Source organism: Nicotiana tabacum, chromosome 7 (assembly GCF_000715075.1).
Source record: "Nicotiana tabacum cultivar K326 chromosome 7, ASM71507v2, whole genome shotgun sequence".
Classification (NCBI taxonomy): Eukaryota; Viridiplantae; Streptophyta; class Magnoliopsida; order Solanales; family Solanaceae; genus Nicotiana; species Nicotiana tabacum.
In genome coordinates, this window is record NC_134086.1 from 164,204,490 (window position 1) to 164,221,537 (window position 17,048).

At 39.8% G+C, this 17,048-nt stretch overlaps 1 protein-coding gene across 1 annotated transcript in view; it reads left to right on the forward strand.

Moving 5' to 3' along the window:
- LOC107831617 (squalene monooxygenase SE1-like) overlaps positions 1 to 17,048 on the forward strand; it is a 59,138-nt gene that overhangs the window by 20,506 nt on the left and 21,584 nt on the right. Inside the window, exon 4 of the mRNA XM_016659403.2 lies at positions 8,438 to 8,606. Coding sequence (XP_016514889.1) covers positions 8,438 to 8,606 — 169 coding nt within the window. The remainder of the gene's footprint in view (positions 1 to 8,437; positions 8,607 to 17,048) is intronic.

The following is a 17,048-nucleotide window of genomic DNA, read 5'->3' on the forward strand; positions in this document are numbered from 1 at the left end:
AGCACCCACCATATCAACCTTGCCTTGGAATATTTCTTACTCATCAATTACCGAAGTGGCGCATGGTTGGTGTGAACAATCACCTTTTTACCCGTCAGATACGGGCGAAACTTCTCCATAGCAAAAACAATAGCAAGCAACTCTTTTTCGGTCATTGTGTAGTTGACTTGGGCATCATTCATGATCTTGCTAGCATAGTAGACCGAATGGAAGATTTTGTTGATTCTTTGCCCCAAAACTGCTCCAACCGCCACATCACTAGCATCACACATGAGCTCAAAAGGCAAGCTCCAATCTGATGCGGTAATAATAGGAGTAGTAGTCAACTTGAACTTAAGCAATTCGAATGCCTTCATACAATCTTCATTGAAATGGAACTTGACATCCTTCTCCAAAAGTTTGCACAAGGGGTTCACCACTTGGAAAAAATCCTTGATGAATCGGTGATAGAACCCCGTATGACGCAAGAAGCTCCTCACTCCCTTCATGGATGTAGGGGGAGGGAGTTTGGAGATCACCTCAATTTTGTCCTTGTTGACCTCAATACTATGCTTTGAAATTTTGTGGCCGAGGACTATGCCTTCCTCGACCATGAAGTGATATTTCTCCCAATTCAAAACCAAGTTTATTTCCTCACATCTTGACAAAACCTTGTCCAAGCACTCATCAAAAGAATTCCCCACCACGAAAAAGTCATCCATGAAGAACTCAAGAAAATCCTCCACTATGTCGGTGGAAAATAGCCATCATACATCATTGAAAAGTCATCGATGCATTACACAAACCAAATGGCATCCGCAAGAATATAAAAGTACCATAGGGAGAAGTGAAGGTGGTATTTTTTTGGTCCTCATAAGCAATAAGAATTTGATTGTAGCCGGAGTATCCATCAAGGAAGAAATAAAAAGCACGTCCGGACAACCTATCAAGCATTTGATCAAGAAATGGAAGCAGGAAATGATCTTTCCGAGTGACTTTGTTGAGCTTCCTATAGTCCATGCACACTCTCCACCCGGTGACAGTTCTTGTGGGGATCAATTCATTCTTGTCATTTGTTACCACAATCACGCCCCTTTCTTTGGGACACATTGCACTATAGAAGTCCATGAACTATCAAAAATGGGGTACACAACCCCGGCATCCAGCCACTTGATTATCTCCTTTTTGACCACCTCTTACATTGCTTCATTTAGCCTCCTTTGATGTTCAATGGAGGGTTTGGCACCCTCCTCCAAAATAATCTTGTGCATACAAAAGGTGGGGCTTATGCCCCGGATATCCGCCAATGTCCATCCGATTGCTCTTTTTCTCCTTTGTAACACCTCCAATATGGACTCTACCTGCATGTTAGTCAAACAAGAAGAAAGGATAATCAGTAAAGTAGAAGAAGGCCAAGGAATTCATACCTGAGATGTGGAGGCATGGTTTTAACTCCAAAGTGGGAGGCTCCTCGGCTGAGGGCTTTATTGGAGGAGTCTTCCGATTTTCAAGATCCAAGGATAGCTTGTGGGGCTTATAAGTATATGACCCCATTTGTTGCAATGCATTCAAACATTCCACATAGCCATTATTTTCATCATTATCATCAAGGTTGAGCAAAACGACTTCCAAATTGTCCTCAACATTCATTGTGGCACTAGCATCATCAATTATCACATTGGTGACCAAATCCTCGAATGAACAAACTTCATTGCTATTCAGTTGCCTCATAGATTTGCACACATGGAAGACTACCTTTTCGTCACCCACCCGAAAAGTGAGTTCACCGGCTTCCACATCAACAAGAGCCTTCCCCGTAGCAAGGAAAGGTCTACCCAAAATGATAGGCACCTTATATTCCACTTCACAATCAAGAATTACAAAGTCCGTCAGGAGAATGAACTTGTCAACATGAACCAACACATCATTAATAATACCCAAATGTCTCTTCATTGTATGATACACCATTTGCAACCTCATGGATGTAGGTCTTGGTTGCCCAATTCTCAAAGTTTTGAACACTGAATAGGGCATCAAGTTGATACTCGCCCCAAGATCGCATAATGTTTTGGCAAATTTGGCATTTCCAATTGTACATGGTATTGTGAAAGCGCTCGGATCTTCCAATTTCGGAGCCATTAAGTGCACAATAGCACTTACTTATGTGTTATCTTGATAGTCTCACAATTCATTGATCTTTTCTTTGTTACCAAATCCTTCATGAACTTAGCATATCCTGACATTTGCTCTAAGGCCTCAACCAATGGCATATTAATAGACAAACTCTTTATCATATCAATTAACTTTTTGAATTTGTTCTCACTATTTTGCTTTACAAGCCTTTAAGGGTATGGAGGAGGAGGCCTTGGCATTGGTGCCTTAGCCTTTGGCACTACCGGTTCCGGCATGCCAATCACGTGTTCCCTAGACGGGTTCACCTCTTCTTGTATCTCCTCCACATTTTCATCAATATCAATTCTCACTTCTTCATTAGCTTGAACTATATTGCTTGGAATTTTATCTTCTTGAACCACAACATCATCATCCATAATTCTTCTTTGATTTGAGGTGGTTGCATCTCCACCTTTTCCACTTCTTGTAGTCACGTCCATAGCATGCCCTGTGTTGTTCCCTCCCTTCAGGTTCACCACTATATCACTTGGTAGTGCCCCTTTAGGATGAGTGTTCAAAGCTTACGAGATTTGGCCTAATTGAACTTCCAAATTTTGAATAAAAGTGTTGTGAGAGGCTAGTTGAGCATCGGAGTCGACGTTCTTTCCATCATTTGTTTAAACATGTTCTTAATTCTATCCATCTTATTATTAGAATAGCTCAGACCTTTATAAGGATAGGGAGGTGGATTGCTTAGTTGTTGGAACATCGGGGGCCTTTGAAAACCCAACCCCCGATTGTTATTGTTGTTCTACCCTCCTTGGTTATTGCCTCCCCAATTGCTTTGATTGTTGCCACCCCAATTGTCGTGATTATTCCTCTCCAATTGCCTTGGTTACCTTGATTATTCCAATTGCCTTGATTATTGTTACCACCACTCCAATTTCCTTGATTATTATTACCACCAATACAATTGCCTTGGTGGCCTTGGTTGTTCCACCCTCCTTGGTTTCCTTGTGACCGTCATTATTGTTGATTTTGTCCTTGAGCATTGTTTCTTTGGCCTTGATAATTATTGACATATTGCACTTCTTCTTCTTTCTCATTGAACAAATTACCTTGGTCATACCCACTATCATCTTGCATGAATTGTTTCGGATGGCTTTGTATTTGTTGACCTTGTTGTCATCTCTTGTTTATTATCATATTCACACCTTCCATCGCATTCACTTGTTTCGGTCCTTGAACTTGTTGAAGCTGAGATTTGGCCAATTGGTTCATTGTAGTTGTCAACTCGGCAATAACTTTCCCATGATCATGTAGTTTCTTGTGCAGGTGAATGACATTTGGGATACCTTGAGGAACATTGGCTCTACTTTGCCATGCCGATGAGGTATCTGCCATCTCATCCAAAATTTCACAAGCTTCGGCATAAGGTGTGTTTATGAAGTTTCTATCGGCGAGTTGGTTAACCACACATTGATTTGTTATTTTGATCCCCCTATAGAAGGTTTGTTGGATCATGGCCTCGGTCATATCATTGCTCAGGAACTCTTTAACCATGGTACAATATCTTTCCCAAATATCGTGCAATGGCTCATTGGGTTCTTGCTTGAATGCAAGAATCTTATCCCGAAGTGTTGCTATATTCCCTGGAGAGAAGAATTTGGCAATAAATTTTTATTCCAACTCATCCCATGTATGGATGGAATGATTGGTCAATCTCTCTAACCAGTCCAATGCCTTTCCCCGTAGAGAAAAGGGAAATAGCCTCAACCGTAGCGCGTCCTCGGAGACATTGGTTTACTTGCTCCCACAACAAGTATAGACGAACCCTTTGAGATGCTTGTAAGCATTTTGACTCGGAGCCTCGGTGAAAAATCCACGGTGCTCAAGTAGTCTAAGGAGTACATTGGTGATTTAGAAGTTTCCCGTCCTAATGCGGGGCGGGACTATAGCACTTGCATAACCCTCATTTGGCAATACCCGGTGACCTACCGCTCTTGGTGGAGGTGGTGGAGGGAGGAGAACATGATCATGAGGCTGTCAGCCTTGCCTATTTGCTTGAGGTTCAAGAGGAACCTCATCCATTTGGTCATCATCGATGTCCTCCTCCATTGGCAAATTTCCGATAGGCTCGTTGTTGAAAGCCATTCTCGTACCTAAAATCAATTCAAAAATAAAGTTAGTAACTCGGAAGGAAAAGAAGACAAATCATACAAAAACCTAGATACATAGCTAAATCCGTTTAACTCCCCGACAATGGCGTCAAAAATTGATGTCACTCAAACTCAACCACAAATATAGGTTATGAGGCAGTCAAAGCAATAATAAAAACCTAATGCAAGTCGGGGTCGAATCTACAGGGAGTTAGATTTTGGATTAGGTATACACCTAGTGAGATTGTATGATGGGCCCAAGATTTCACTTCCACATATTTGGTTGTTATTTCTACTTCTACTTTTAAGCTATTCAATGTAGTTATAAAGCTAAGAGACGATATATTTTTTTTGTTGTTTTTCAAGCTGATAAAAGGTCTAGGGCCGTGACTTCCACCTAGGTGGTTACCTAATAGGTTGTAAACTCCAGGGCAAGTTTGATTAGTTGGGGTTGTAATATAGAAATCACATGCAATTACCCACTCAATACCTCTCGGTAGTTAGAGTGATTTTGCCCAATTTGGCTTTCTCAAGTCCAAATAGGTATTGCCCAAAACAAGTGATAAATGATCAAGTCGGGTCTTACTATCTCTAGATTCAACCCTTTAATTGGGGCTATCAATTTCTTGAGTTCACCCTAATTCCTTGTTAGCCAAGTTTTTCTAGATTTAGTCTCTCTTTCTCTCAAGTAGAGACTAAGTCAATTAGGCATGAATCAATGTTTGTAACCATTAATTATTAATTTCAAGACAGAACTAGGCTAAATATCACTAACCTAATCACAAACAAGCCCTAAATCAAACACCCATTAAGTACTCACACTAGGGTTGGGTCACAACCCTAGCTAGAAATTTAGCTACTCATGAAAATGCAGAAATGAAAGAAGAAACTAAGATAGAATTCATAATAGATGATTAAGGGAAGATAATCTAATTTTAAAAGCTAATCTAGCACAATGTTACCCAATACAGTAAAGAAAAATGCCGTCTCGCGTGCTCATACAGAACATAACTTAACCTAAAAATGACAAAAAGTTCTATTTATACTAAGATAAAAATATCTGACAAAATTGGCCCCTACGGAGGTTGTGCGGCCGCAATTATGTGTCTGGTTCGCAAAATGAGACTTGGCTTGACAGGTTCCAGTTCTGCGGCCGCACAATTCTAGGTTGAGGCCGCACTCCTTCAACTTCTGCAGACCGCACATTTATGAGTGTGACCGCACTCCTGCTTCTGCGGCCGCACAATTATAGAGTTGTCCGCACTCCATGATCTTGGGCTTTAGTTGTGCTACACTTCTTCGGACCGCATAAAAATGAGTGCGGTCGCACTCTTGATTATGCAGGCGCACAAAAATGGTGCGGTCCATATTTCTTCTTGAACATAAAGTCCCATTTCTCTTATCTCTATCTTTTGCGGCTACATCAGAATTGTGCGGTCCGCACTTTGTGTAGCATTTCTTGTCAGGGTTTTCTTCAGGATCTGTGCCGCACTTAATATTGTGCGGTCCGCATTGTGCCATTTTTACCTCATTTTAGTCTTTGTCCAAAATTACTCCTTCTTGAGTTAATCTTCAACTCTTTAGCTCATATTTCAACACTCCTTCAAGTAAGCACATTTCATTAGTTTTCGGGAATACCTTTAAGAAATTTTGAGCTAAAATGAAAGTAAAAAAGTGAAAATAAGTAGTCAAAATCCCTACTTATCAAGGGTCCTACTAGATCTTTCCTATTGTCGTTTCTCCAGCCTTTCTGGACTCGGCTTGTACTGAAGTTAGCCGTTGGGTTGGCCCATTCAGATCGTCTTCATCGGCTCGAACTTCGGCGCAAATAGGCATTGGATATTTTGTCCCAAGTGGACATCGGGGGATATTTCATGAGGCGACTTAGCAGCTTTCTGGTCGCCCTCTCATCGGTTCTATTCAGCCCGTTTTGAAAGGCTTCCACGGACATTCCTTCTGATACGTTTGGTAAGGTCTTCCTTACTCGGTTAAATCGAGCAAGGAATCCCTTAGTCCCTCTCCGGATGATTTTTTGATGGCAAATATGTAATTTACTCTTGCCTATGCCTTTTTTGCTCTGGCATAAGCTGTTATGAACTTGTTGGCCATTTCCTCGAATGTTTCAATCGAGCGTGCGGGCAGCTGCGAATACCAAGTCAACGCACCCCCGGTGAGGTTTTCGCTGAACTTCTTCAGTAAGATGGAGGATACTTGCTCTTTGGCGAGGTCATTGCCTTTTACTGTGGTGACGTAATAAGTCACATGATTTTCAGGGTCCATTGTGTCATCATAAATTTTCAGGTACGATGGTATTTTGAAGGTTTTGGGTATTGCGTATGGCGCAACTTCGTCGCTGTGGCTGCTCAACAAACCGACCGATGTCCCTTTTCGGTAGGAGTTTTAGGGCTCCTGGTATTTTGTCTACCCTTTCTTGATGCTCTTTCATTTGGTCGCAGAGCATTTTGTTCTCGTTCTCCATCTCCTCTATTTTTCCCAGAATGGTTGTGAGGGTTTCGTTACCTGCATCACTAACATTGTGAGTAATACCTGTTACAAGGGGGCGTGTTGCTCGCCTGTCGCTGACGCAACTCTTGCATCTTCTCTGTTCGGCCTTTGAGCGGGCTTGTCAAGAATGTTGGCCAACATGTTTGTCAACCACGCCTCGAGTAGTCTTTTTACTGCTGGTGGTGCCTCTTCCGTTGTGGATGTAGAGGCCCCTTTACCGTGTGAGGTCGTGATGCTGCCATGAGGAAAGGGCGAGCTGTTTCGCCGGGGAGACGTATTTTATATTATGTCCTCACCCTCTATTTCATCGACTTTGTTGATGGTGTGGAGGAGATTAGCAATGAGGTCAGTTATTGCTTTCCTCTTTTCCTTTCCATTACCTGCCATGTTAGCTTTGTGTACACAAGGAAGTGTCGTGTGTTTTGTTTTGTTATAGATCTAGAGAAAACTAAAATTTTAACTAGAAAATTCCCACAGACGACGCCAAATTGTTTAACCAAAAAGTATGAAACTCTTTGTTAAACTAATTAAGTAAAAGGATAAGGTATTAATCCTAGTTAAAAATAATATCCCTATATCTAAAATCAGTTTATATGGATAATGTGGGGCCACGTTGAAGCAGATTTAGTGTGATATATAATAAATATTGATGTTATTAATGCAGTGAGAGCAAATAATAAATAACCATAAAGGGCACTAAATGTAAATAAGGAGGAAGATTCACCCAATAATAAAAGAGGTGAATGATTCCTTCTTCTGACAATGATGAATGACAAAAATATGAGAGAATATTATACACTTTCTCGGATCTGGTGGAAATGACAATGGACTGAATGTAAGGATCGAATCTCTCTCAGAAAATTGTTCTTTGTATTTATCTAGAGAGTTTACTTTTCAAAAGTGTTCTTATTAAATTGAATATCACATGCCTTTTGCCTTATCTCTCCTACTATTTATATGGGATACTCCTGAAAAAACTATAAAAGGTTTAAAAGAAGGAATATTCAATAGAATATTTCATTGGTTAGTTCCAAAGTTGTACTAGTCGTTACTTCTGTCCCTTGCTGCTCGACCTCGGCCCTGATGAGCTACTCAACGGCTTGTTCTGTTCACCACTAACCAACCTCGGCCAAACTGTCCATGATAAGTTACAATTCTCACGGTAATCACCTCCTCGTGCTGAATCTCCTCGGTCGAATTTTGACCCATACATATATTCCATGCAAATTAAGATATCATGTTATTTGCACCATATTTAATTAGTTTCCCGGACATATATATGGTATAAAAATATCTCATATTATTATTTACTAGTACTTCCTTGATAAGGATTTGAATTATATATGTTAATTTAACGTTTTTACACTATTAATATAGTTTAAGTTGCGATAACATATTATTTATTATTTATTTTTATTAGGACCCATTAATTCTTATCATAAACATTGAATTTAACTTATTTATATTGACTATACTATCAAATAATTTAATTTATTGTAGCTGGTTGTCTTCGATCACTTCTTTTTCTTTTTTCAGGCTACTAATTTCACTTATTATGACATTTATCTATAGTTGCCTCTAAGTGATGGTGTAGTTAAAAAATTAGAGTGTATATAAGTTAAACTTATATAGGGTAAAAGACTGAAGTTTTGTCAATATACTCCTGTTTTGGGGGTTTGTAGTGTAAGACTTGAAAAGGGAACAGTCACGTCTTTGATTGAAGAAAAGGGAAGTGTGAAAGGAGTAAATTACAAGACAAAAGATGGACGAGAGCTAACTGCTTATGCTCCTCTTACAATTGTTTGCGATGGTTGCTTCTCAAATTTGCGACGCTCCTTATGCAATCCCAAGGTAAATTATTTCTATTTAATTAATTATGTTTTTCCAGCTTGTTAAGTTTAAGTTAAATATATAGTAAATTTTACATCATCAGATCGTTCTTATTTATTATAGCAGATAACCTATCTTATTTTAAAGATTACTGTTTACCCTTTAAATTGAATAACAATTAAACTTATAATGTGATTTTAAGGATATGTGATTTCACCCAATATCAATTGATAAACGTGATTAGTAATGTAAATTGACAATTAAATAAAGCAAACCAGTGTTTAAACAGAATTCAGCCCTCGAGCTTGAATACCCTCGAGCTAGTTTGTACAAGAACAGTTAAAATGTAACACACTAATGAATAAGAGAGTGTAAACTAAAGAGAGAACATTGTATTGCTTTGATCTGCGTGAATGTGAAGTGTCTACAAATTATGAAGACTCCTCTTTATATAGTAGAGGGATCCTAATTATGGTATAACTATAATTACAAAAGAAAATCACATGATTAGATAATTAACCGCCTTTGATTTGATCCATTCCGAGATCCCCGCCGTGATCTTCGACCAGTCACGGATATCTTGCTTTCCCGTTATTGTGCTTCGCTCGGAGTCTACCCTATTTGATCTCGATCATTGCCGGCTTTGACCTCGGCAGGTACTTCGATTCTCGAACACAGTACCTTGCCTTCGTCACTTTGATCCGCTCCACTTCGAGGCTAACCCTCGAAGCAATTCCCTGATTTCGATTAAATAGTAAAATTGGGTAGGCCCGATTTTAACAGTATACAGATAGTCCCCTCATTTCTTGGAGTGTAATGAGAAGAAACGAATTGAGCCTTCGATTTTATACCTCGACCAGTTATGACGTCACCCTCGTGACATAAGCGACGAAAGCGACTGAAGTGTCCCGTCGGTACAGTTTCCTAGATCATTAATGAGCATTAGTTGGCGGTCGGCCACCAATGTATGCAAACCGTTGTAGCGAATAGTATAAATAGGTCTTCCTCATAATTTCTCAAACTCTACTTTCAAACTTCTCTTAATCTTCAAAGCGCTCTACTTCTTCCAAGTTTTTCAGTTCTGCAAATCCTTCAAATCCCGTTGTCAACCTTCTCTAAAAACAACAAATCTTATCTTCTTCTTTCTCTAAACCATATAAAATGGCAAAAAGGAAAAAGCTTCTTCATCATGGCCGGCCAGTGATAAAATGCCGGTGGAGCCACGCCTTGAGGAGTGCGTTCCTGGGGGTGTGATCTTATTTCCGACTTCAAAGTCGAGAAAACTTCGTCGGTCCCTGGCCAATGTGAGCCAATGTTGAGATATATATGCTCGATAACTGAGGGCGACTTCGAGCAGGTGAAGAAAGATTGCCATTGGGACGATAAAGAGGTGGTGATTCCGACTCTCGAAGAAGACATCACTACTCATGTGAAAGGGTTTCTAAATGTTTACAATTACCCTTTCATGCTGCCCTGTCGATCCCGTCATCATCGACCTTTTCTGTTAATACCAAATAACCCTAGGTCGGATCCATCCCTCTTTTTGGCGGATCATCATTCTGCTCCGATTCTTCGAGAGCAAGGTCGAAGAGATGCCTTTCACCCTCAACCATCTCATCAGAATGTACAGCCATCGTCTCTATTGAGGCGGGTTGATAAAGCTTCAACGTTGGGCTACCAAGGTGCTGTTCTCGAGCATAGAAAAGGACAAGGATCAAGGATGGATGGGCCGGTTCATTCGAGTGATGACATCTGACATAATTTCAGCCGAGAAGATTCCATTCCCCGAAGAATGGAACATGAAGCATAAGTACAAAACCACCTATAGCTTCTATTTATTGTTTTGTTTCTTTTGCCTTTTCTTATCGACATCCTATGATGTAGTGGCTTCTTAGGTGCCAGGTGCAATTCCGAACCTCGAGAGTTGGGTTTGCAAACTAGCTTTAACCTCTTCTTATGCTGAGCGCTCATGGAGCAATTTGGCAAAGGGTCGATGGGAGGCCAAAAATCATGGTAATCTTCTTTACACGCATTTGATGCTCTTCTCTGAAATGTTTCTTTTCATATTTACTTGGTTTCCTTTCATACAAGTCTCGTAGACATTTCTGTCATGAGGCCTCCGTTTGGGGAGAAGGAGGTACCAAAGCCGGCGAAGGATAAGAAGAGGAAAAGGGTCTCGACCATCGAAACTCCAAAGCCTAAGAAGAGCGGCTTGTAAGTCGAAGAACGACACTGTCGTCCTGCCTGTGGATGTAGTTTAGTGACTAAGAGATGAAGAAGAGGAAAATAAAGATGATGGCTTCGAGCTGGTGCCCGAACAAAGAGGAGCACCGAAGCCCCGAGGGCCGCTGAACCGGCGATGGTCAAAAAGACCCTGCCTCGAACTGAAGAGATATCAAAAGAGGGACCAAGCAAAATCCCCGAGTCGCTGGAGGCTGAAGATGCCTCTCACCGAAATGAGCAATCGGTGGGCGTGCCTGAAGGGTCTGGCTCCGAGGCCCTTCAAGATAAAGGGAATGCCCCAAGTGACTTGCATACAAACTGACGATACACCGATGTCGCACCCCCTTTTTCTCGCGAAATCAGGGTTTTTGACATTTTGGTTGGGATAACTCGTTCCTTTTGGGAAAGGGGTTTGCATTTTTGAAGAGTCTCTACCTAACGATTTAAGGTGAGTTAGGGCACGTATAGGGTTCGTTTATAACTACGTTTGGTAACCAGAGACAGGGTAAGGGCTTGAAATTATCCTAAGGGGAAGGTGTGAGGCACCCCTCAGGATCCACTAGTGTGGTTCCCGGCCAAACAGCTTTTGTGAATTTGTACAACTAGCAAATAAACAAGTGTGGCTCAAATAGTAGGGGATTTAAGTTAAAATGCATAAGTGTTTGAAAAACAATTAATGAAAAGCAAGATTTTTAAAAAAGAATTACAATCTAAGCATAGTTGTGAATGTAAAGGGGGTATCCTAGGTTTGTTTATAATATGGATCACATCAATGCAATACCCGGTATGACACTCCTCAAAGAGGAGCTATACGTGGTATTGATGCACCGGTCATCATATCCATATCTACCCTTTCCCACCCCGTGAAGGTAATTAAAGCGAGAGTTGGTCTCGACCCCTATTGCATGCTGTTACCCGTCTTTTCCTATAATCCTGGAGGAGTTTAGGATTTCTATCCTATGAGGGAGGTTCTAGGCAGACCCTCAGGTTTAAAGGCAAAATACTAGGCGACAAATAAGAACACATAGGACTGCATTTAGGGGGAAACACAGAAAACAGATAGAAGGCTCAGATATACCTCCACAAGTAATGCACATAGACAACACGACTCATACACAGATAAGGTCCACATTTGAACTCAGAATCCTAAAGCATGGTATCTAAGTGATTTTAAAACATAACAGAGGCAAGTTTGATTTGTAATTCAGAAAAGGGGTCCTAATAAGTTTTGCCTACTGATTTTAAACCAGTTGATAATTAAGCAGCATACATAAAGAAGCATGTTTCCAGCTATCAGGGTTACATGGAGAAGACTGTTTGAATTTATTACTAAACATGTTGTTCTAAATGTTCAGAATTCTGGAATTATTACTAGCTGGGTTAATCTATCAATAATTAAACTAGAGACGCCTAAGCGGATGTGAATGCAATTATACAGACATGATATCTAGTGCACAAAAATGCAGAGTGATGTATATGCAGGACCCGAGCAGGATTTTTTCTAAATGCATAAGTGTTGCATACTTTCAGAATATGTAGAAGATATGGAAATAACCTGTTTATTACCGTTGTTTTTATCCTAAGGTAGGATCTCTAAGTGTGCATGGCAGTGCATAACATAATGGTAAAGTGCTAGTTAGTAGCGGATTTTAATACATGATTTTATAAGGATGCACATGCTGAAACAATAAACATGGGACCTAAGAGAATGATTTCTAATGCAAGTATGAATCCTAAGCATGGTTTCTATTGTGCAATTAGGAATATAAACCTAATAACATGTTTTCTACCCTTAACAACTATAGCATGCATATTTACCCCATCCATTTTCACTATCCATCCCCAGAGAGTTTTTACAATACTTATTACAAACCGTTTGCAAAAATCACATAATTGAAATAATAAAAGAAGAAGTTATACTATAGGGAGCCTACGGATAGGCCCAGACTCTCCAGAATGCCTCAAATGCCATTGGTTCACAGCCTTTCACATGATCCAAGTGTGTCAGAGTTCCCTAAGGATCTCAAGGGAACCTGGGCAGTGCTCACACCCGAATTCATAACCAAATTGTGTAAGTGCAGTGTGGAAGAGCCAGCCTTAATGTGTCAGAGTTCATAGGGAGCTCATAAGGGTCCCTAAGCAGTCACACATTAAGGGGTAGAACCTAGACTTCTAAGAGTATATGTGAGAGTTCTTGACATAGGTTTAAAAGAGTTGAGTTGGAAACAATTTTGACAATGATTATTTTGAAATAAGTTTTGGAAAGCAATAGAAGAGTTTGCCTTAGTGAAAACCAGTTTGAAGAAGAAAAGAAACAAGACAATCAGCAACCTCAAAACCAAATCAATATACATAGTTCAAACACAAACAGGGAAAGGAGGAATTGGGGACAAGTAGCTCATGTGTGAAAGCATATTTGCACACAGGTTAACACTAGAGAAGTACTACAGAACTTAAATAGTCATAGCAATAGTCTATCACAAAGTGTTCGTGCCCGGATTTTAACCGCATTAGATTAAGGGGTGCCAAATAGAGTTACACATTAGGTTTAGGGGAAAGGATTCAGGATCACATAGTAACTTGGTGCCACGAACACATGCTTATAATGTATTGGGGGTTAGGGGGTAGGGCAGAATAGTAGTAGAAAATGTAAGAAAGCAGTAGATATGTTGAATTACAGGGAAGGATAATCACATGGCAAAATAGGCATGCTAATTGCAAAGGAGACATCAGAACCATAAGTAGAAGCATAAAAGAAATAAAAGGAAGTGCAATACAAATAGAGACATATTGTTTTGGATGTTGTAAGTTAAACTGAAAACATACCAGTAAAAATGAGAGAATAAGTGCAGAGTGAGGAGTGAAGAGCAGTACAATGAAGGGAAGTATAGCAGTTGTGTGTAGAGCAGTAGAGCAGTAGAACAATGGAGCAGTAGAGCAATGTAATCACTTCGTTTTGGCTTGCAGCTGACTGAGTATCAAGTAAACAGCAAGAGAAGCAAGAGAGTATGTATGTATGTAAGAGAGAGTTCAGAACAGTGTCATTGTTCCTCTCATGCTAAAGAGAGGGTAGAGTATTTATAGTTTGAGAACAGGCAGGAAAACACAATTATAGAAATAATACAAATCAGAATCAATTAAAGACCCGGACTCCCTTCAATTAGGGAGTCATAATTCAAACGGGTACAAGTTGTATCAAATAAGGAAACGAATTACTTATAAGACTGATTTTACCATAATAGAGGTTGTAAAAGCATGTAGCATGTAATAAGGACTAAGTACAGAATATTTCCAAGTAAGGAAAGTACACATTAAATAACTAATAGCATATTTGTGCACATAAATAAGGTAGAGTACAATTTTAATTCTGAAAGGTAGTTCCAAGAATTATGAATGAGATTGAAAATCACAGGGAATCAGCACTAACTAAGGAAAGTATCACAAAAATAAGGAAGCAATTCAAAAAATCAGTATAGAATTACAAGGAAATACACAAAATCACAGATTCAGGGAAGATATCGCAGGTCACAAAAATCAATATAAATGTGAACAATCAATAAAACAAATAGTCGGACCTATTAAACGATAAATAACGTATGTTGAAAAAAATCAGAGAAACCCTAAGAACAAATTAGAACAGGAAGCACAAGAGCATATAGAACATACATGAAACCTAGAATGTTCATGAGAGACATGCAAACATATTGCAAACAGACTCAAACTTCAAATTGAACCCGGAAGTATTAGGGTTTCTTAACAAAAATGAATCGAGTAAAAGGAAAGACTCAGGTGATGTTTAAACATGCTAAAAATCACAAAGTAATTGCTAAAAATCAGAAAGAAATTGTTTTAGCAAAAGGGTTTTGAAACCCTAGTCTGGAAAATGAGGAAATCATTTGAAATCAGAGAAATCTTTTGACGAAAATAGGTGAGAACCTTAAAAGACACATAGATCCATCACAGATCTAAAAAGATCGGAGGATTTAAAGCTAGGGTTTCTAGAGAAAACCCAAAAGAGGAGAAGAGAGCTTAAAATATCACCGGCCTTTGGTCGGAAAATGTAGAGATCTTACTCGAACGGCCATAGGTGGCCGGAAAATATGGCATGAGACCGGAGATGGGAGTGGATCGCCTCAAGGTCACTTGTAGCATCCACCGGTGACACAGGTGCGAAAGACGGATCCATAAGGTCGATGAGAGGTGGGAACTTCATGGTTTTCGGCGAGGAGATGGCCGGAGAGGTGAGAGACAGAGCTTAGAAGATGAAGGTTCTAGAGAGAGAGATGAGAGAGTTGAAAGATGTAACGGCAGAGAGTGAATGAGAGAATGAGAGTTTAGGGGGGTAGACTATTAGGTTAATTATGGTAAGAGTGAATCTAGATCGTTGATAAAAAATGAACAACGGCTAGGACTCAACAAGATTGGGTCGGGTTAGGATAGGGTATTGGGCTTGGCTCTGGTAGGTTATTTAATTGGGTTGGGATATGGTTTAACTTAGGTTATAATTGAAATAAAAATGGGGCTATTTGTTAAATACCTAATAATTTGAATAAAATAATTTATAAATTGGCTAATAATTATACAAAAAATGAATTTTATGCATAGAAAAATAGTTAAAAATGATTACTTAGTATTTAAAAATACGAATGCTTAATTTCTGGTCAAAATAGTATAAAATTATAGGACTGGGCTATAATTGCAAAGTTATTGTAATTATAGCCAAAAGGTGCCAATTTGGGCTAATTATGAAATAATTTGGTTTAAATAGGACCATAAATAATAAATTAAATGAAGAGATGCTTTTGAAATCATTTGTAATGCCATTTTGTAATTATTTATTGGAATAAAATGCTAGATAAATTAATAAAAATATAGAAAAATTGTGGGAAAGATACCAATTTCTATTAATGCATGATTTTAAAGGTATATATGCAAATTTAAAATATTTTGGGGGGAAATTGGGTATCAACAGCCGATCCTCCATACATTTTCTGAGGGGCAAATTCGGGAAGCGCAGGCCATGGGGACCCCCGATGTAGAAGGAGCCCACGGAAGGGAGGACCTTTTCCGTGGTTGCTTCACAGGAGTCGAAGATGCCACCAACCTAAGTAAGGCATCGAATATCTTTGATGAGGCTCAACGACTCTTGAGTCGGGTAACTCTCAATTCCCCTTATTGATATTACACCTGTGCTTATTTTCATCTTGTCTAATTTTCTTCCTTTCTACACAGGCCTTGACACTTCACCGAAATGCATTTTCTAAATCCCGGGCAGAGCTGGGCCGATGTGAGGCCGATCTTCAAAGGCTCATGGAGGAGAGAGATGCCCTTTAACTTCTCACCGGGCCAAAAAAAAGAGGAACTCAAGGTCCTTCAAGCTGAATTGTCCATAGCCCATAAACAGCAAACTGATCTGATTGAGCGGGTAATGAAAAATCTTTAGACGTTACCAATTCGGGGATGACGATTAATACTTCGATCCTGCAGGTTCAGCAGAAGGCTGAGAAGATTGAACAGTTCCGTAAAGAGGCCAACATGATGAAGGCGGAGACTTTGGAGTAGAAACAAAACATGGACCGCCTTGCCTCGGAGAAAGAGACTGCTCGAGCCCAATTGTCACCGGCCAAGCGTCAGCTCCAAAGCATGGAGGAAATCTCAGCTCAGGCCAAGAAAATGGAGAAGCTTGAGGCTCGGTTAGCCATCAAACTGGCAAAAGCCAAATCCGAGGTTGAGATGGCTAAATTCGATGTTGAGGCGATCACGGCTGTATACCGATCCTATGCCGAAGCCGCTCAAGCTCGAGCAAAAGAAATTTCTGATGCGACTCAGGCATGAGCATTCTACGTTGCCGAGCATGCCAAATGCCAGTCTCGGAGCGAGACTCTTGAGGAGATTTATTCTCATGGGTTTGACCTTGCAGTCGAGATCGAGAGTGCGAAAGAGCTTGAGGCTGAAGCTAAAGCGTTGCTCTCTTCTGACAATGATGATTCTAGGAGCGTGAGTGGTTCTAAGGGCGATGAAGATGAAGATGAGGCCCCGGGGAGGATTAGGCACTTAGAATTTTTTCCCTTCTTTGAATTTTTTGTATAGGATCCTAACCGATTCATGTAAATATTTTCATATACAAAAGATTTTTCTCTCTTTGATTTGTCTTCATTTCAATTTCTGCCCCGTAAAAATTCCGTTTTGACCATGTCTTAAAAATTTTCATAAGTATAAGACTTGGGCAATTTGTTCGAA